Raw genomic sequence first — 18,187 nt, 5'->3', positions numbered from 1 at the left:
TCAGTCAACGTCCTGACACACAAAAAATCGATCTCTCGCATGTTTTTCTTTTTCTTTTCGTTTTTCTTTCCATCTCTACTATTGTTCTTTAGTCTTGTATTTTTTTCGATCCCCATGAGATGCGAGAGACTGAGAGAATAATGATAATAATGCTGCATGAAAATAACGCATTGAGAATTATCAGCGATTCTTCAACCGTTTTGCTTGAGTGTTACTTTCTCTACATCATTATCGCACTATTCTCAAAATTATTCTTTTTTTTGTATGTTTCGTTCGATTGTTCTAACCGCTTGAAAATTTTCTACTATTTTACGCTATCAATCCAATTTCTCTTCAATTCAAGTATCAATTAAGTGTTAACAAAAAAAACGGTTTTTATTTTCATTCTAAATTACGTATGGACTGCACATGTCGTGGTTGCAGGATGCACTGCGTCGTTGGTTTTACTCTTGGATCAACGTCCGGATTACTTTTTCATCGTGTTTCGCGTGTTTTTATTTTATTTTATTTTATTTTTTTTTTGATTTTTGCCACCGCCCGAAAGTTATGTTGGCGTGTTTTATCTTTCGTTTACCTTTGATGATACTGTTCGAGTACGATCGATCGTTACGGAAAGCTGTTCCTGTAATTCGCTGAAAATTGCATGTGATAATTTGAACAAACTCAACAAATTGGCAACATCAAAGTTTCTGTAATGCGGCTTGCCTTTGAGAGAATTATTGTGACAAAAATGGTGAAATCGATAATACGTCGGAAAACGCTGGGTTTTCCGGTAAAAAAGGAATTGGGACGATCCACTTGTTTGGGGAAATACGCAACGCTCTCTGCTCACTTCTCCCTTTTATTGCTCGGGCGGACTGGAACGAAATTATGGTTATCATTTCCGTAATTATACGGGTCGTGTCCCCTTTGCCAACCCCTAATATACGGAAGAGGAAAAGAGATTTATGATTGTTTCCCAGTTGCCCGGAAAATCACAAAACTATATGTGAAGCAGAATTGCGGATCGATATAATTGCCAAATTTGTAGCCCTTCGCGTAGCAAAACTACCGTCAAAATGTGTGTCTGAACAAAACGGTGGAATATTTTCTTTTATTTCTTTGATAAATGTCGCTCTCTGTTTGAAAAGAAAAATAATACAGACGTCAAAAATTACCACCAAAAATTAAGGATGTATAAGCACTATAGGCTCCACTTCAGATGGTACTCTAATTTTTTTGTATATTATAGTCCAAACTTAATCTCTGTGAAATTTCAAGGTCTCTTAACGACTGTTTAATCAAAATATTTTTAGTCAAAAAAAGACAGTTTTACGTGTCATATATAGCCACAATGACTTCGAAGCCTGTGCAACTCAAAATTTGATGTATTTTTATATGAGATGTTAATCGTAAAAAACGTCTATTATATGCATTGAACCCTGAGGATTTTAACGGTTCGTTAAAAAAAAGGGGGTAAACGGACATCTGAATTAGAAATATAAAGTTAAGGATGTACGAGCACTAGACTCGATTTCAGATGGCACTCTAATTTTTTTCTATGTCGTAGTCCAAGCTTAATACTTGATCTGTGTGAAATTTCAAGGTCCCTTATCGACTATTTAATCGAAATATTATTAGTTAAAAAGAACCCAATTTTACGTGTCGCCTATAGCCGCAATGGCTTCGAAGCTTGTATAACTCAAAATTTGATGCAATTCTATATCAGATGTCGATAATAAAAAAAATCAATTATATGAATTGAACCCTCGGAATTCTAACGGTTAGTTAAAAAAAGGGGGTCAGCGGACATCTGAATTAGAAATATAAAGTTAAAGACGACAAATGCTCACGGAATCTGAGGATTTTATAACCCTGAGAAGTTGTGGCAACGTCGCAAAACCTATATATATGTATACATCTGTACATAACCTAACTTTACTGTCAGAGGCTCACTCCAAATGAAAAAATTGACGATATTTTGATACACAGCATTTCAAGCGATATAAAAACTATGAAGAAATGATTGCATTCATAAAATAACTAAACGTTAATGCAAAAAAATGTATATAATTTGCGTTTAGAAAATATTTCAATTGGCTCAGAAAGGCGGTTGCACATTGTGTATACAAAAATTCTTTTGAGATAGGCTCTTTTTTTCATTAATAAACGGAAAATGAAAAAATGCACGGAAAAAAAATTATTTGGGATGGTATATTTTTGTAAAATAAATTTCATTTCATCAAATGCTTGGTAATATGTGGAAGATTTTTTATTGAGAGGCCTCAAAAGGTATGGGATCGATCGTTTGGAAATAAATTTCCCTTTATCTCTACCGTGAGTGGCGTGAATGTTATGCCGGATCATTTTGTTGACATAATAACTTGAGGTTATGGGTACCTCAACGCCCGACGGTGTCAGACGTAAACTTTTCACAATGCACTACCGAGTCATATTAACAACTCTGCACAAAATCTTTTCCATGATAAAATGAGCTTGAATATTATTTACCGTTCAAAAATCATTATAACATTTCTTAATAATATTATGCTACGTATAATTGCCTGTAGTAATTTCTTTTAAAAAATATGGTCAAAGACTGTCCATTGACTAGTACGACCCGCTTTAACATCCTTAAAGACGACAAATGCTCACGGAACCTCAGGATTTCATAACCCCGCGTGAAGTTGTGGCAACGTCGCACAACCGATAAATGTAAACATTTGCACAATAATGCTCGATGAAACTTTTTTGTCGTTATGGTAAGCTCTAACCTCAGCTGTCAACTGACTACGTCCGATGTTGTCAAACGTAAACTTTTCACACTGCACTACCGAGTCGTGTTAATAACTCTGCATAAAATCCTTTTCGTAATGGAATGAATTTAAATATTATTTACCGTTAAAAAATCATTACAAGATTTCTTAATAATATTGTGCTATCTATTGCCCGTGGTAATTTCTTTGAAAAAATATGGTCAAAGACTGTCCATTAACTATAGTACGAACTGCTTTTACATCTTTAATGCATTTTTTTCGATGGGATTTTGAAATGAAGGATCCACTGAATATTTACAAAAATATAATGGATTTCATGTTTTCTTACTACATTTCTTGACAGGGGAGACTGGATACCACGTTACGGTTGTGACAGTTCTCATATAAGCGAAAATATATACAGGGAATAGCGGGGATGTGCAAGGGGACAAAGGAGCTGCTTTCATGTCCGAATTTCTCTGAAAGTACTCACATTGGTTTTTGATGGCGAAAAGTAAGTATTTTTGTTCGATTTCTTTTGATAATTACTGACTCAAATATACCAATAGAAAAATGAGAGTTTTTCCTCGAAATAAGTCAAATATTAGTAGTTAAATAGTAGTGTTTACTTTATTGATAGATTATTTTTTATTGGCATGGTGTGTGTTCGCTTGGAAAAAAGTGACATTTTTCCTGGTTACGATTGTGACGTATGCTTTCAATGACCCAGATCGCTGATTTTGTAGCGTATGTTTGAAGGTGAATTTTTTGCATTTAACAAAGCTACAATGGGATGTAAAGTAGTGATGTTTTTGGGCGTACTGAAACCGAACTCAAGCCCCAAATCGAGAATTTCTGATTGAAACGTTCTCAGATTTTATTTCTGTTGTCGCAAAGTTCCAATTGCTTTCTAAAAAAGTTTTATTGCGTTATGTTTTACTACGTTGCATATTGCTTGCAAATAAAGTGATTTCAAACCATATTCGAGTATTTTTAAACCTGTCACTATCGACCCCAGGTACTGTCATTTGTATAAGTAAACCAACGAACACATTACATTAAACAATACTTTTCGTTAAGCTTACTAGCATATTGAAAAATCGTCACAACCGTACCCGCAGTCTCCCCTACCGTAAATGTGCGAATAATCTTAAATATTTCGGAGGAAAATATAAAAACTAGGTATAAGCACGTTGAGTTTCGATAGCGAAAATTCTCAATATTACACCATATTCGCTTGTGTTGTTTTATTTTTTTTTTCAGTATGATGTAGAGCAGAAGTTAATTAACCGAAAGAGGGTGCCTGGAGACGGTGAAGAGCATTGAGTGCTTCCAATTTGAAAATTAACAAGTAAGGGCTTAACTTTGTATCGTCGAGGGTCTGGTATCTCGCCAAACGATTTAATATTTATACCGCTTTTTCAAAAGTCGAGGTTGAAAAGGAACATACATATATGCATAAGAAGATATCTCGGTCGAAGTCAGGTCAGTGGAGAGGATTCGCGAGTGCTCAATGCATAAGCGAGTCATTCGGTAGCGGAAAACGAAAGAATCCGAAGTGCCGAGGCATACCTCAGAGTTTTCTCGTTCTTTCTCGTTTTTTTCTTTTTCCTAAAGAATGTGGGTCGAGTCTCCGACGAGCGTGATGCTCGCGATCCGCGGTAAAAAGCTTTCCAACCGTTTTTTTTTTTCCATCGCAATCCGTCTTTTCCCTTTTTTTTCAACGCTCTGCTCTTTCTCTCATTTTGCTCTTTTCCCCCGCGCACAGTCTTTGCTGGATTAAGGAGGAAAAAGTAGCCAAACAGTTACCGCAAACCGTTCTCTTCGACGCTTACATTCGGGTCACCAAAAACGCGCTGTAAAGAATCTCAACGGAATACAGGAAGACCGGAATAAAGGAAGCATTGTAACGTGAGAGCTTCTGTAGTTGCTCTTACCGCATGCGGCCAAAGTCATTTTTCTGCAGTCAATCTTACTGTTTCTCTTTCCCACGCGCTCGTCGTTTCATTCCACCCTTCTCGTCTCATTATTTGCCTCTTTTATTCCCCTTATTCAAAAGTTCCTTTACGCCAATGTAAGCTCAATGCTCGCACAGTCGTCGGTAAGTACAATTTACATTGAGAGTAAGAAATCCCCATCGCGAAAGGACTCGGCAGTAAAAACAGAGTCGCGATACTTTCTTTTCTTCTCGTTATGAAAAGTTAATCCGAAAAGAAGTTTCAAGCAACGGATGAAGACCCAATTTCATTCAGCCTCTTTGTAACGCCTTGACTAATTTTCCGTTGTTCCACCCTCGACTCGGCTAATTATTACTCCGCTCCCAGATGGATTGAAAAAATGCCAGAGCTCGCTTTTTATCATCCGCTAAATCGATACGAGAGAGGTTTGATCTTGCAAAGCCGCGAGTATTTCCTCCTGGAAATTTATCTCCTTCTTCGAGTAAAAGCAATTCTACGACCTCTAACATCGGCCGGAACGGCTTTACGAGGGAAATTCTCACGGGACTATTTTTTTTTTCAGCCATTCAATAACGATCGGGGGGAGCTGTGAACTCGGATTCGGATTGATTGAGTTTCCACTGTGAAAATAAGAAGCAACGAAAGATCAAAGAACCTGTTTGTTGGCTGAAAATAAAATTTATAAAAATACATTTAAAAGAGACAAGATTATTCTTTGGGAAAGCCTTAAATTTAGTGACAGGATAACATTTTCGCGATGTTTTGATTTTTTTACCTTTCGAAGGGCATGGCCAAAGATGACCTTTTAAAAGGGGTTTGTTTACTTGTTTTTTCATAATGACTAGTATTCACAGATATTCACAGTTGGGTATGCGCTTCGTGTCCTTTTTCTGCTGGTTTGTGATATTTTTCTCATTTTTTCTTAGCGAAGCTGTGAGATTGATCATTCCTTTTTTTAGTCTCCGCTAGTTAATCGGCCTAATCGATCCGTCCGTCATTTCTATTCACATTCCTCTATTCTCGCTTGCTGACTCTCGTTCTCCCTCTTTCCACTTCAGCTTTTACTTCTGATTAAAAAAACATTGAATGCCAAGAATTTCCATCGCGAAAAATCAGTTCAACAGATACTGGCGTTGCTTGGTCGACGAAAGAGCTGAAAAAAATGGTCCATTTCATCGTACGAAACGAGCTTATTGCAATCGTACATCAATGAAAAGAAAATGAAGAGGGAACTTCAAAACTCCCAACATTTTCGAGTCTAAAGCACGGTAATTATGAAAAAAACGGACTCGCAGGGCACTCTCGACCTTTTTTACGGATCGCAAGAATTTCTTTCATCATCAAGAGCTCAGCTAATCCCTTGAAAGCGAGCTCGTCCTTCGCCTCTATCACTGCACGTTCTCGCATACGTGTGTCCATGAGTATAGTGGAGTCGAGGTGGGTCTGTCCTGCGATGAGCGGGTGAAAGGATAGAATACTTTTTCAGAGCGTGTAAAGCTTTTAATTGGGCACCACAACGACGAGGATGAAAAAAAGCTCGATTGTAGAGGGGAAGCCGCAGAATTCTCCTGCCGATAAATAATTCCCTAACGTACAAAATTTTCGAAGAAATTTGCTTTGAGGTATTCCTTTCACGAACCCGAATATTCTACAAATAACTGATTTTAAATGATACTAAAGTAAAAGTGCATGCGAATAGATTGGCAAATTTCAGATTATCGAAAATTTAATAAAGAATTGAAACTTCAAAAATCGTAACATTTATACGAGAGCTTACGGAGATTCTATCATCGGCACATTTTTATTCGTGAATTCATATACCAAATAATTATAAATTCCTGATACGAACTGTCTCACAGATAGAAAAAATAACGTAAGGAACCCATAGCGACGATAATAATAAAGGGTTGCCGAGTGCTTAAAAGAGGTATTAACGACAGAAGTTGGAAAAATGGTCGAATCAGAAGCTTTTCCTATATAAACGCGACTCCTCAGAGGTTAGGAATCGGTCCAAATTTCGAGTGCCCCAATTTGCGCCACCAAAAAATACGCTCATGCGAAAGGAATGCCTTAAGTGGGCCAATCGTATTGGAAAATGAAGAGCTGAAAAATCGACTTTGCTTTTCTTGTTCCTCTCCGTCTAATCAACCGTCTCTAAAATTCATGCTCAACGATGCCGGGGAACCCGTCGGATTGCGAAATTGAGTTCAGGCCACAATTCGAAGAACGCTACAGAGGGTGAAGGCCCGTGAGGGTTTGAAGACAAAAAGTGATGGAGCGTACGAGACGGACAGGTTTAACGAGCAAGGCGGCAAAAATATTGGTCGTGTGGATCGCGGATCGATTTATGGTGCTCCAGTTCATGCCCAACTGTACAAAACCCTGTTTTTTTTCCGACATGCATGCTCATTGTACGGCATAGCGGAATATTAAATTTTTTCGTAGAATTCTCGACAATATCGAGCGATAAATATTATGGTAGCGACTATTGTACACTGCGACTTCGATGCACAGAACCTAAAAACCAGCCACGTTTATGAGCTCAACAAGCAGTATTTCGTTCGAGTTTTGAACTTTGTGTCACGTACACGGACAACTTAAATCACTTTCACCGTGCATGAAACGCAGAACTTTGAGTAGAGCTCCGTTAAGTGTTTTTATTTCGCACGACAATAATAATTGAGAGTAAAATTTTTCGAATCGAATATTTCGAGAGAAAATCGTCTCATCACAATTTTTATTTCTCACGGGGTACTTAACCAGGATTAAATGTGTGTACACGAATGCTCACGTACGAAAAACCTGCGATGAATAAAATTTCCAGAGTCCCAGACCACTTTTTCTTATCATTCTTTACAATGAATAATCATACGTCATATTGTGGATGTAAATAGTCGGAATCAATTCGAGCACTAAAATTTCATTGCTATTCGTACAAACCGTAGAAACGGTGGCGTTTGAATAATATTTGAGCGTTTCAACGTCGAGATAAAACTGTTCATTTGAAGGAATGAAAAAAAAAAATATAACAAAATGAAAAGAATTCATTTCCCAAGGGGCTGATGTTTGGCGACGAGTCACTTTTATTATTTCGTGCGTACGTGTACTCGCGGGGTTTTTGCGGATGCTGGAGGGCATGGCAACGGACATTTTTCAACGCCAGCCCAAAATTTGAAGCTTTCTGTATTATTCTCACGTTGTCCGAAATGAACACGTGAGAAAACCTGCGGTAGATAACATGCACTTTTTGTGGAGATTTATGGCGATCAAGCAAGCTACAGCATCGACCACATTTTTTCATCTACGTTCGACAGAGTTTGCGGAAGTATATCTATCCGGCGAACGCAGAGAAACACTTCAATATTTCATTCGGAAAATCCTCCATAAAAGATGGGTTATAAAGGGTGGCGAAGTTACAACACGGGGACGCGTCCATTTGTATCCTTTGCGTTTCCACGTGTTCCTGGAGGGTTTTGCTAGAAAAACGTCGAATTTATATCAGCGTGGAGGGGCTGCTGCTTGCTTTTCTCTCTGACAACTAGAAATTTTCGATTTTCTTGCGTCACGCAAATAAGACACGAAGAGTTTTCACGTACTTCAATCTCTAGAGGGAATCGTGTTACAGTCTTGGAGGGATAACAGAGAATTGTGCCGTGAAAGCTCAAACAGCATTTATATAGGCTTCACCGTTTTATCTTCGTCTGCCGAGAGGGTTGAAGACCCTCAGGAGCAACGATACGTGTGTCCTGCTAAATTTAGAGCAGCAAAGTAACTACCACACTCGATCAACCCCTAGAGGAAGCTGCAAAAAGCGTGATGTACTTTCGTGTTTTTACCTTCGTTCTATTAATTCTCGTCATAAGGTTGTCATTAATCTTGCCGATTATCTACGCGTCTTTATCACGATATTCTGCGTTTTCGGTTCGGAAGATTTTCGAGTCGAGGAAGATCGACGCCGGGAAGAGACCGAATGGAATTCTGTGCGCATTAGCCTGTCGCACAGCCACAAATTTCATCAGATTTTGCAGTTTTGATTATTCTCGGAATGGGAATATCACGATGTCTTATCTGACTGCCTCTTCGCCTGCATCTTCGTGTCGTTTTCGTTCGAACCTATACACCACACGAAAAGGATACTTTCAATCTTGCCAGTTCCTTCGATCTCAGAAAGGTTCGTATCTCGATAGCATTGCCAACCAGTGAGAATAAACCCCACGAATTGGAGCTCTTCGTACGAAACGAGTTTCGTCTATTGTCCCTCGCGCCCGAGACAAGTACGCAGCCTACGCGATCCCATTTGTTTCTGTTGCACAGATGAACGATTTTCCTCCCCTGGATCTTTGTGCCTTTTCGTTCAGAAAACTAGGATAGCACAATCGTGATGAAGGCATATACGTGGATATTTTACTGCAGGATAAATTTACTTTTGTGCCAAAAACAGTGTTCGACGTTATTTTCAAGCCTCAATCATAATTACGAAGCATGTAAATTAGGTGAATAAAGTACACGGTCTGGCAAATTTTTCGTTGACTGCATAATGAATTGGAGGAAATTTCTGTCAGAATATACAACTGAAGACTCCCTCAGTAGCGCTGGAAGGCCCAAGAGTTCTTTAGAGCCCTGCGAGAGGCTCTTCCAAGAGTTTATAAATAAAAAAATTCGATACGGGTCTGAGCGTATTACAACGCAAGCACTTTCATCCTTCGACGTGGAAACCCGAAAAAATACAAAGTCTGAGGGTTCCAGTGGGTTAGGCGAGCCAAGTGTGAAGGTTCTCGTGACCCATCGATTTCTTTATGTAGTTCGAGTCTAGTATACAAGACGACAAAAGATACGAGGAGAGCGATCGATGTGTTGGGGTGAGTTTATATCGTTGGAGAATTGTTGGGCGTCGCGTACACAGCGTTGGCGTTTGTCGAGAGCTCTTGTCCTCTCAAGAGCCCTTATTCACTCAATTTCTCTTTCTGCTATCGTTCGCCATTAAATCGCAATATTTCATCGAGTTTTGCATGTTCTTGAACCATTTTCCTGAACTATGAACTCCGTTATACCCCACGATATATAACGTGTGATTGTGAAGCATTGTGCATGCCTCGCGTCCTATCATTTCTATTAAATCGAATTTCATCGTGGGAAAATCAAAACGGATAATGGAATAAAGAACAGACAAAGGCAAACGTTCGTCGGAAAAGAGAGAAGACGTACAGATTGTCGAAGACCAACGGAGCCAACTACGGAGCTTCGGAAGGAGAGAGAAAGAGAGAGAACGAGACGAAGATAAAAAGTCAAGGTTGTGCAAAAAGGATATGGGGTCGGAGAAAGGAATAGGGAATATTCGTTTCGCTTCGTAACGATGACAATGTACAAGAGACACGTCCGCGTATATACAAGTTTACTTTTTATATCTGTGTGTGTGCGTGTGTGAGTAAAGTAAGCAGGGTGTGGAACAGCATGGAAAGGGAGAATACAGGCAAAGGCACCGTTATAACCCCGCGGTTCGATCAATAAGCGTGTACCTCCATGCACCTCGATCCCATGCGACGTTACGCTAACGCAACTTGCACGTACGCCCGAGAGTTCAAGCTGTGAGAAAAAATTTCTACGATAATGTATCTGTGTCTAGGGGCACATGTGTTAAGGTTACTGCTATACTTCGCGAGCTCGCTTCTCTTATTATTTTCACAATAAAACTAGTGTAGTAAAGATTTACTTGCAGGGAAAAAATTCATTTATTCTTTCGAGTTAAACAAGCTCGACTTTGCGTACGCTTCTGCACTGTACCATTGTACTTGATTTCTATCAATGTGCTCCGGGTAAGTAAATGAAAAGTAAAGATCGTCGTAGAGTTAATAGAACGTGGGTGAACATTGTGAGAGGTTTTTCAAAGTAGCAATCTCAAGGCGTGCATGTCATCATGAAGTAATTGTTAGTGAATTGAAAAACTGTCATGGGACTGGAGTGTGAAATCTCTTTTTTTACATCGTGTTTCAGACGACGTCGAAGAAATGTATATTTGCAATTTTTCTCGTTTTATCGTCCCTGCTACCTGACGGTTCGTGTATCGAATGGGTTCATTGGAATTCTGACGGAATCCGAGTGTTTTTGCTACCACTTAAAATTCGTCAGAGGAGCGAATACAAGAGTCCGCAGGACTTGGAGCTGCAGAGTATCAAAAAATAAATTCAAATGATTTATTACATTTGTGGAATAATCGGAGCATTTATTTTGACGTTTTATGAGAATATTTGACATTTACAAGGTGGATTTTTAAAGTAAGAGCGTTTGGATGGTTAGACGGATAAGATAAGCTTTAGATATGCGGCAGCAAAATTCGATAATCTCTTGTTGATATTACTGACGATAAATTTGCTGGAAAAATGTGAGGGTTTCATGCGAAACTCGTCGAAAGTATAAATCGAATGAGTCGAGAAATTTAACGATTAAAATTTACACTTTCGCCATATTTCTAACGAAATTAATAAACGTTTCGGCTCGGAATATTCGATACGCCTGTGGTACAAAAAACACCCGACTCGAAAGCTCAACAATATGGAGTATCATTGGAAAAAAGAATATTCATAGAACATTCAGAACGATCTCGAATGTACGAGAGAAAAAGTATTTTCTGCGACTAACCAGAAACTGGCTTTCGTCACTCTCGCATAGAACAATTCTAGAGGTTAGTCATGCTCCAAAAATCCAGTAGCAATCACAAGCTCGTCTGAAAAATCCATCCATTCATCTTGATCCAGTTTAGCAAGCAGAAAAGTATTTTTCGTTTTTCATCGATCAATTTCGTTTGGGTTTGTTTCTCCGTTTCCCTCTCACTTCTGAAAGGAATGACATCGTTCAATCCGCATCATTTTTCGCGCAGGTATGTTCGAGGGTTGTGAAGTAACGTCATCGTTTTTATTCGATGAAATGGAAAATGCAACACGACGATGGATCGTGATTTCATCAATCTCGTTGACCCATCCTTCTATCCACATGTCGGTGTAAAGCAAACTTTCCCAAGCTCACCCATATTTATATATCTGTGTACACACATCGACATGCATTTGTATTTGCAAGATACACGTAAACACCTACATATGGGAATTTCACTCTCAATCTCATTAGAAGCATCTCTTGTGCGTGACTCTTTTGACATTTTCATTCCAACGTAATCATCGAGAACGAATTACTGACAATAAATGTAAAAAAGTTTTTACAATCAAATAGAATCACTTTCTGATCATTTAAAAAGTTCATCGATTCAATTTCTTGTCACGATCTTCACATAATAAGAGAACATTCATTTCGAAACAAATTTTTCAACCCCCCTCCACATCTCGCTTGCTAGATTTCGAATGATTGTATAATCGATTGTTCGTTTAATTATTTGTACCCGATAAACCGGTGACAACTAAAATTAAAAACTAGGCCACCTGCGCTCCCTCGGACTCAGGAGAAGGGAAGGAAAGTGAAGCCAATGGACAGTACACAATCGAAAGAGCGACTGATGCATGCTGGTAGAACGCCCCATACATGTCCATCTACCATCGAAGACACATGTTCTATCATCACTGTACATCAATGTACGTGTATATATACGAGCTCCCTCTCGTGCTGTGAAACACGAGAGCTACTCTGGCGCTATTTCTCGAGTCTCGTCCGTACTAACGTGAATTACGTGCTGGGATAATCGATGTCTCCAGTCCTCCCCCGTTTTCCACGCGGTGTACCTTCAACGCGTGTTGCTTCCTATTCTATCTAATATAACGATCCGAGCGCTGGGTCTCTCAGGTTATTCTCATGGAATATTAATGTTGCGAGAAGATGTGGGAGGCCAAGTATATGCTTTAAATTTGTGGTACATACGCACGTGTAAATATACATGGGAGCACAGAGACACGTGTGCGTTTATGCACTAATGATGCATTACCACGTTAACACGTTAATAATGAAACTTGAAAAACTGATTATCGAGGAGCAGCGATTCGAAATTCTCTCGAATTTCTCGCTGGAATTACCATCGAAATTCTCGCGTCTCCCGTGACCTTTAGCCTCCTCTTGTGTCAACTTTGAGCATTCCAATCGGATAGGATCAGGGTCCAGGATACTCAGAGATTAATAGAGCAAAGAGACTGGGATGTGATTAGGTGGACAGTCGATAAACTCGAGCAAACATTCTTGGATTGATCACGAATATTATCCGCATATTTTAACTGCACTTTGACATTGACAAATATTTCATCACTCGACGAAAAAATGGGACTGCAATCGATTGTAACGTTGTCACTTGAATCGCTGAATAATCTAAGAGTTCGAGTTGATCATTGATCTGAAAAAATAAACTTGTGGAATCATCCATACACGCGATGGAAGCGGGATGAATTCGCATATGAAATATGAGCTCTTACGACGGAGCAACTATTTTCAGTAAAGGCTTCAGTGAGCCTGCAATTTCTGGTCAATCAGATAAATAGGACATAAATATCGCGGAGAATCATCACTCAAGAAACCTTTTCTCATCAATCTATTCCATTTGCCAATCTCTGTCTTTGCTGCCAGCGACTATGCTGTGCCCTTCGAGAATTCTCGAAGCGGGCGCGGTTATGACTGAGACGGGCGCCGCAGTGCCGGGCGTCGCATCTCACTGCAAAAAAATGCTTTACGCATACACGTGCGTTGTTCTTCGCGTTCGTATGAATCAACCCTCGTAAAACGAGCTCCTCGATCTGCCGGAATTCCTCAAAGTTCACATCCATACTGCGGGTCCATCGATCAGTGAATTTTGGAAAGCAAACGACGCTGAAGTTTCCAACGTTGGAGTCCAACGAAATGAGTGAAAAAAACGTTTTTAATTCACCAATTTTTTATTTCACGAATCGTTGGTGCAGCTTGAAAAACTACGAATCGCAAATTTGGCAGGGAACAAAATAGGAGAATTACTGGAATTATTGGAGAGTTTTTTTCGATTATTTCGTTGGACTCCAAAGTTGGAAACTTCAGCGTCATGGAAAGCAAAGCTTTGAGGAGTTTTCGATGTTTTGACATTAATCGAGTTGGAACAATGAGGAAAGGTGGACTCGAGATTTTTCTAGACGAAGATTCTTTCTGCGCATCGATCTTGGTCAGATCTGATGCCGCGCAGTAAGGAATTTACGTATAAAGCATCGACAGAGGCGGGCTGAGAAGATTTAATGGCGGATGCGAAAACTTCCTCAGAACTTTAATGGTCATCGTCCCCCCCATACACGTTCGACCGAGACGCGCCACTGTCTGACTATGCGTTAGCTGTACTACTGGCGGTAATCGTGCTCACAGTAAATAGGGTCGTCGGAGAGGTTCACAGTGAAGCTAATAGCGGGGCGGAAATGGGCAACTTCGACAGTAGACATACGTATGTAATTCGTGGAAACGTGCAATTTCGTAAATTGTTAGGAGGATACTACGCTCAGCCATTTTCATCGATCTGAATCGAGCTGAGGAAAGGGAAACGGGCTATGCGCGATGAGATGAGAAACCCTCGCTCACTACGAATATCGACTTTAATCGCCAATTTTGAATAGTTCGCTCCTCGGAAAAGACTCAACAAGTTAGACACGGAAATCTCGCAATGTGTATTTCACAGTTGAGCACGATCTAAATTGTTTTGGCAGGAAAAAACGCTTCACGAGTTCAGCCAGCAAACAATTAAATGAACTGCAAGACTATTTTCGCTCGATCGGTGACGACATGGAGAACAATTCTCTTATCCATCCTTTGAGACGCTTCGAAAAATAACGAATTCCTTAAAACTGTTGTCATCGAAGTCGATTTCATGATTTCATGTTTTTTTTTCTTTTAAGTTTATTTGACATCTTCCTCGGTTAATATGAAGAATTATTGGTCTTAGGAATGTACTTGAAAATGACCGAAAGCTGTGAAAATTCTACCCACAATGTTTCCTTTTCTTATTCAGAAACGTCTTCCAACTACAACATAGTTCTATTGTAATTATTGTAATATTTATGAATTTCATGCAGCTTGTACAATCTTTTTATTAACCAAATTTTTTTATCAAGTCGATTTTCCCGATATTTTTGTTTTTAAGGGCGTTGCTCTCGTATCAATTGAATTATTTTCTCTTTTTTTAATATGCTTTTTCAACACGTCACAGTCGGGAGTTTTTTAAATGTTTTTTTTAAAAACATGTTTTAGATAAAATCGTCACCAATTTAGATAAAATCGATACCAATTTTTATGGCTTTTCATCAGGAAACACAAAACAACTCTTTCAAATAAAAAGTATGTGGATTGAATGAGGGAGTTCGTCAAGTTTTCTTCGTTGAACTGGAGGCAATTACGATAATTTCTAAAACGCAAATAAATCGTAATTCAAAGAATTGGCATTTTTTTGCAAAGATCAACCAGTAGGTCGATGGGACACTGATCTTTGATGATCTTTCAAAAATGATTTTATTCGAAAATTCGGTAAATGTTTCTACGGAAAATCTACTGAAGTCGATTGCTCTGACAGACGAAGGCCAGTTTCGAAACCTATTACGAGTGCTAACTAATATTGACTTAAATTTTATACGCTGAAAATTTTATATAATATCACTCTTCTAGTCTGCAGGAAAAAATTCCACGAGGAAACATTGTTGTTTTTCTAATTCAAACATTCGGATTGACGTCAACTACACCAATTGAGTAAATAATACTTGACTCAAAAAAATGTATCAAACGAATTCGACGATATTTGACACCTGAATTCATGCAAAGGATGAAAAAATGTCAACAATTATTCAGCAGTATATGTTTCCTATTCATAAATTGTGAATTGACGAACTTTTATCGCCGATAATATTCCATCCGTTGATACTCGCATAAAAATGGTATAAAAGTGAGAATATTTTCCACATCATCATGCAGTCTGGTGAAGAAATTGAAGTAAGAAAATTCGTTAGTTTTAAAACTGACTGGTTTATCTGTGTAGTGAGAAACGCTGAGAAAATTCATCTTCGCTTCGAATAGTGCTCGCGGCTCGTAGATAAAAATTAAAGATTAAAGAGCAAAAATGCTGAGAGAACGGTCAGGAAAGAATCGAGAAGTGTGGATTCATGGATCCTTGCTTCTGTTCGTATTAACGGCGATAATGAACATTGAGGGAGCGATCAGAAAACCGCAACTCGGTGAATCCATAGCAGTATTCGGTGGTTTCCAACATCTCGACGAATTAATAATGAGAAATTTCATACACAGAGGTGAAAACGCGCAATGGCATAACACAGGAAGAGTGAACGTATTCAAACATTTATCAGTCGCACCGAGGCCTTTGAATAAGAAAAGAACTTCAACGTTCTCAACAAGAAATATTCAAGTAAAGCTTTGCAAAGATATCGATACTCTGTTGAAAACCTACTTCAGCAATTTCTACATCGAAGGGATACACAAACCTTGGCGCGCTCTCATCGAAGATTGGTCCGCAGCTGCGACCGCTGAGCGTTTCGGTATAGACGCTTCCTACCTCACGAGTGATTACTCCTTCGGTCTTCTCAGAATCGCAAGAGGACGCGACAGTCAAAAAATAGGTCCCAGCATGAGCGTTAAAGACGACGTTGTCGTGGCAGTAAAAAACCTCGTTACTGAAGGGATATCTGGTTTTGCCGAAATTTTGTTCGCATACGGTTCACATTACGTCACTTCTTACATTACTGGAAATTCCCTTTACCAGGTGAGACAATTGATATGAGAATCGTTTGAAAAATTCTCTCAAAGTATGCCAATTCTCCCGAATTATTTTGCCAAATGACATCTCAATCCTGGACCTGTACAACGAGCTCGAAAATTACCACGATATTGTGCTAAGAAACTCCATTTTCGTAATTCTCTGAAACTTAAATTGTTCAATACGAATGCAGCAGCCTTAGAGCCAATATCACCAGACCTTTAGTTCTCTAGTCGCCACGAAAAGTTACTTCAAACTATAAAAAGTTATCTTGATTTCTTTCGTTTTCTCTGAACTGTCTGGACGTAGATGAAAATTTCATAAAAACGTTTACCATCGAAATGTATGGCACGTTATTCCAGTCAGAATGTGCATGAGTACGAATCTCTTCTATTCAACGACTTTGAAACGAAAATTGGCAGTAACAATCTTGCTCGGCAGGTCATTTGGACCTCCTCTGGGAACACGCACTGGGAAGTTTCTAAGATATTCTTAATACGTTTTTAAACAGTCAAAAATTCCCATCGAAACAGTGTGCCTTAAAGTCATCCACAAGAACAGAAGCTTTTTTGTTTTTCTGGTATACCGTCAGTTTGTCAACAAAGATTTATAATTTATCAACGAACCCTTTCAGGTCTTTGTGTACGAACGTTCTCAGTACGATTTTATAGCATCGGAAGTGAATACTCGAGGCATAAATGGACTGTCGGAACTCGAGTTGAACCTTTTCTTCTCGCCTTGGATGGCAGTGCACCAAGGAAAGATACTGACAGCGAGTGAAAACTCAACGGTCGAAGCTTGGGCAGCTAAAAATCTTGTAGCTTCAGAAATTCCGACCGCGGATGACAGTACGGACCAGATTCATTCTCTGAATGGTGCTTCGCCCAACGATTGGATAGCAGAGCACCTTCTACATCCAAGCAAACCAATTTCGCTACCGAGTCTTATACACCTTCACAAAAACAGAACGTTATTGCAGACACTCGGTAATCTTCTTCTGGACGAAGCTTTTCTCGCGTTGCGTCTTGAAATTTTATCCTTTCCCATTGAAGATACCAAAAATAGCGATTTACTCCGAAAATACTGTTTACTTTATCTCCTCGAACGTGATTCATTAAACCAACACACCGATCCTGGTGTAATTAATGGCTCAAATGATTGATGAATGGATCGTTTGGAAAGATCCTGCTTTTTTTATATTTTCCTGTTTATACTTGAAACTATTGAATTCTCCTTCCAGCTGTGAACTATGAAAAATCTGTTTTTAATTTTTTTTTTCATTCATTCATTCATTTCTACCAATAAATTATATAGAACAAAATCAGTTTGAAACTCAGCTAAATCTCGTGATCAACCCTCCTATTTACTTTACCTTAAAAAACCATGCTGTGCAAACTTCGTGATCGAAAATAAGAAATTAATTCAAAACTCAACGATTGAAGAATCAGAGAAGGAACTTAATAATTATATAAAGCAACCTTTTCTGTCTACGATACAGAAAGTTACGTGTTTCAGCAACTGTTGAAAAAAGTAGTAATGGGGTGTACTCGAAAAAGCACTCTTAAATCCTCGGAGTGAAAAGTGCACTAAAAAAGCACTTTCAACTTTTAGGATTTAATGCTCTTCCTGGCACAGAGAAATGCATTCTAAGATTTTAAAGAATCCCTATATCGTAATTTTGGCGAATTATTTTCAACTTCAACCCCCCGGAAGGGGTCCTTCTGGAAAATATTTTTGATTGAAATTTGGCACGGTGGCGCGTGTATCGATCATCGAAAAATATTCGCGAAATAAAAAAT

At 38.9% G+C, this 18,187-nt stretch overlaps 2 protein-coding genes and 1 long non-coding RNA gene across 4 annotated transcripts in view; 2 read left to right on the top strand and 1 right to left on the bottom strand.

The window, feature by feature from the left end:
- LOC122416937 (uncharacterized) overlaps positions 1-4,085 on the top strand; it is a 43,635-nt gene extending 39,550 nt beyond the window's left edge. The window contains exons 2-3 of the long non-coding RNA XR_006262193.1: positions 3,100-3,249; positions 3,999-4,085. This is a non-coding gene — a long non-coding RNA (uncharacterized lncRNA). The remainder of the gene's footprint in view (positions 1-3,099; positions 3,250-3,998) is intronic.
- Positions 1-18,187, bottom strand: part of LOC122416896 (uncharacterized) — a 48,389-nt gene that overhangs the window by 7,162 nt on the left and 23,040 nt on the right. The window lies entirely within an intron of this gene.
- Positions 15,738-17,622, top strand: LOC122419193 (torso-like protein). The gene is made up of 2 exons (XM_043433524.1): positions 15,738-16,394; positions 17,023-17,622. Exons 1-2 carry the CDS (start codon positions 15,738-15,740, stop codon positions 17,548-17,550), a joined length of 1,185 nt encoding a protein of 394 aa, XP_043289459.1. The 3' UTR covers positions 17,551-17,622.

This window comes from Venturia canescens, chromosome 1 (assembly GCF_019457755.1).
Source record: "Venturia canescens isolate UGA chromosome 1, ASM1945775v1, whole genome shotgun sequence".
Classification (NCBI taxonomy): domain Eukaryota; kingdom Metazoa; phylum Arthropoda; class Insecta; order Hymenoptera; family Ichneumonidae; genus Venturia; species Venturia canescens.
This window is presented reverse-complemented; position numbering and strand designations above follow the sequence as displayed.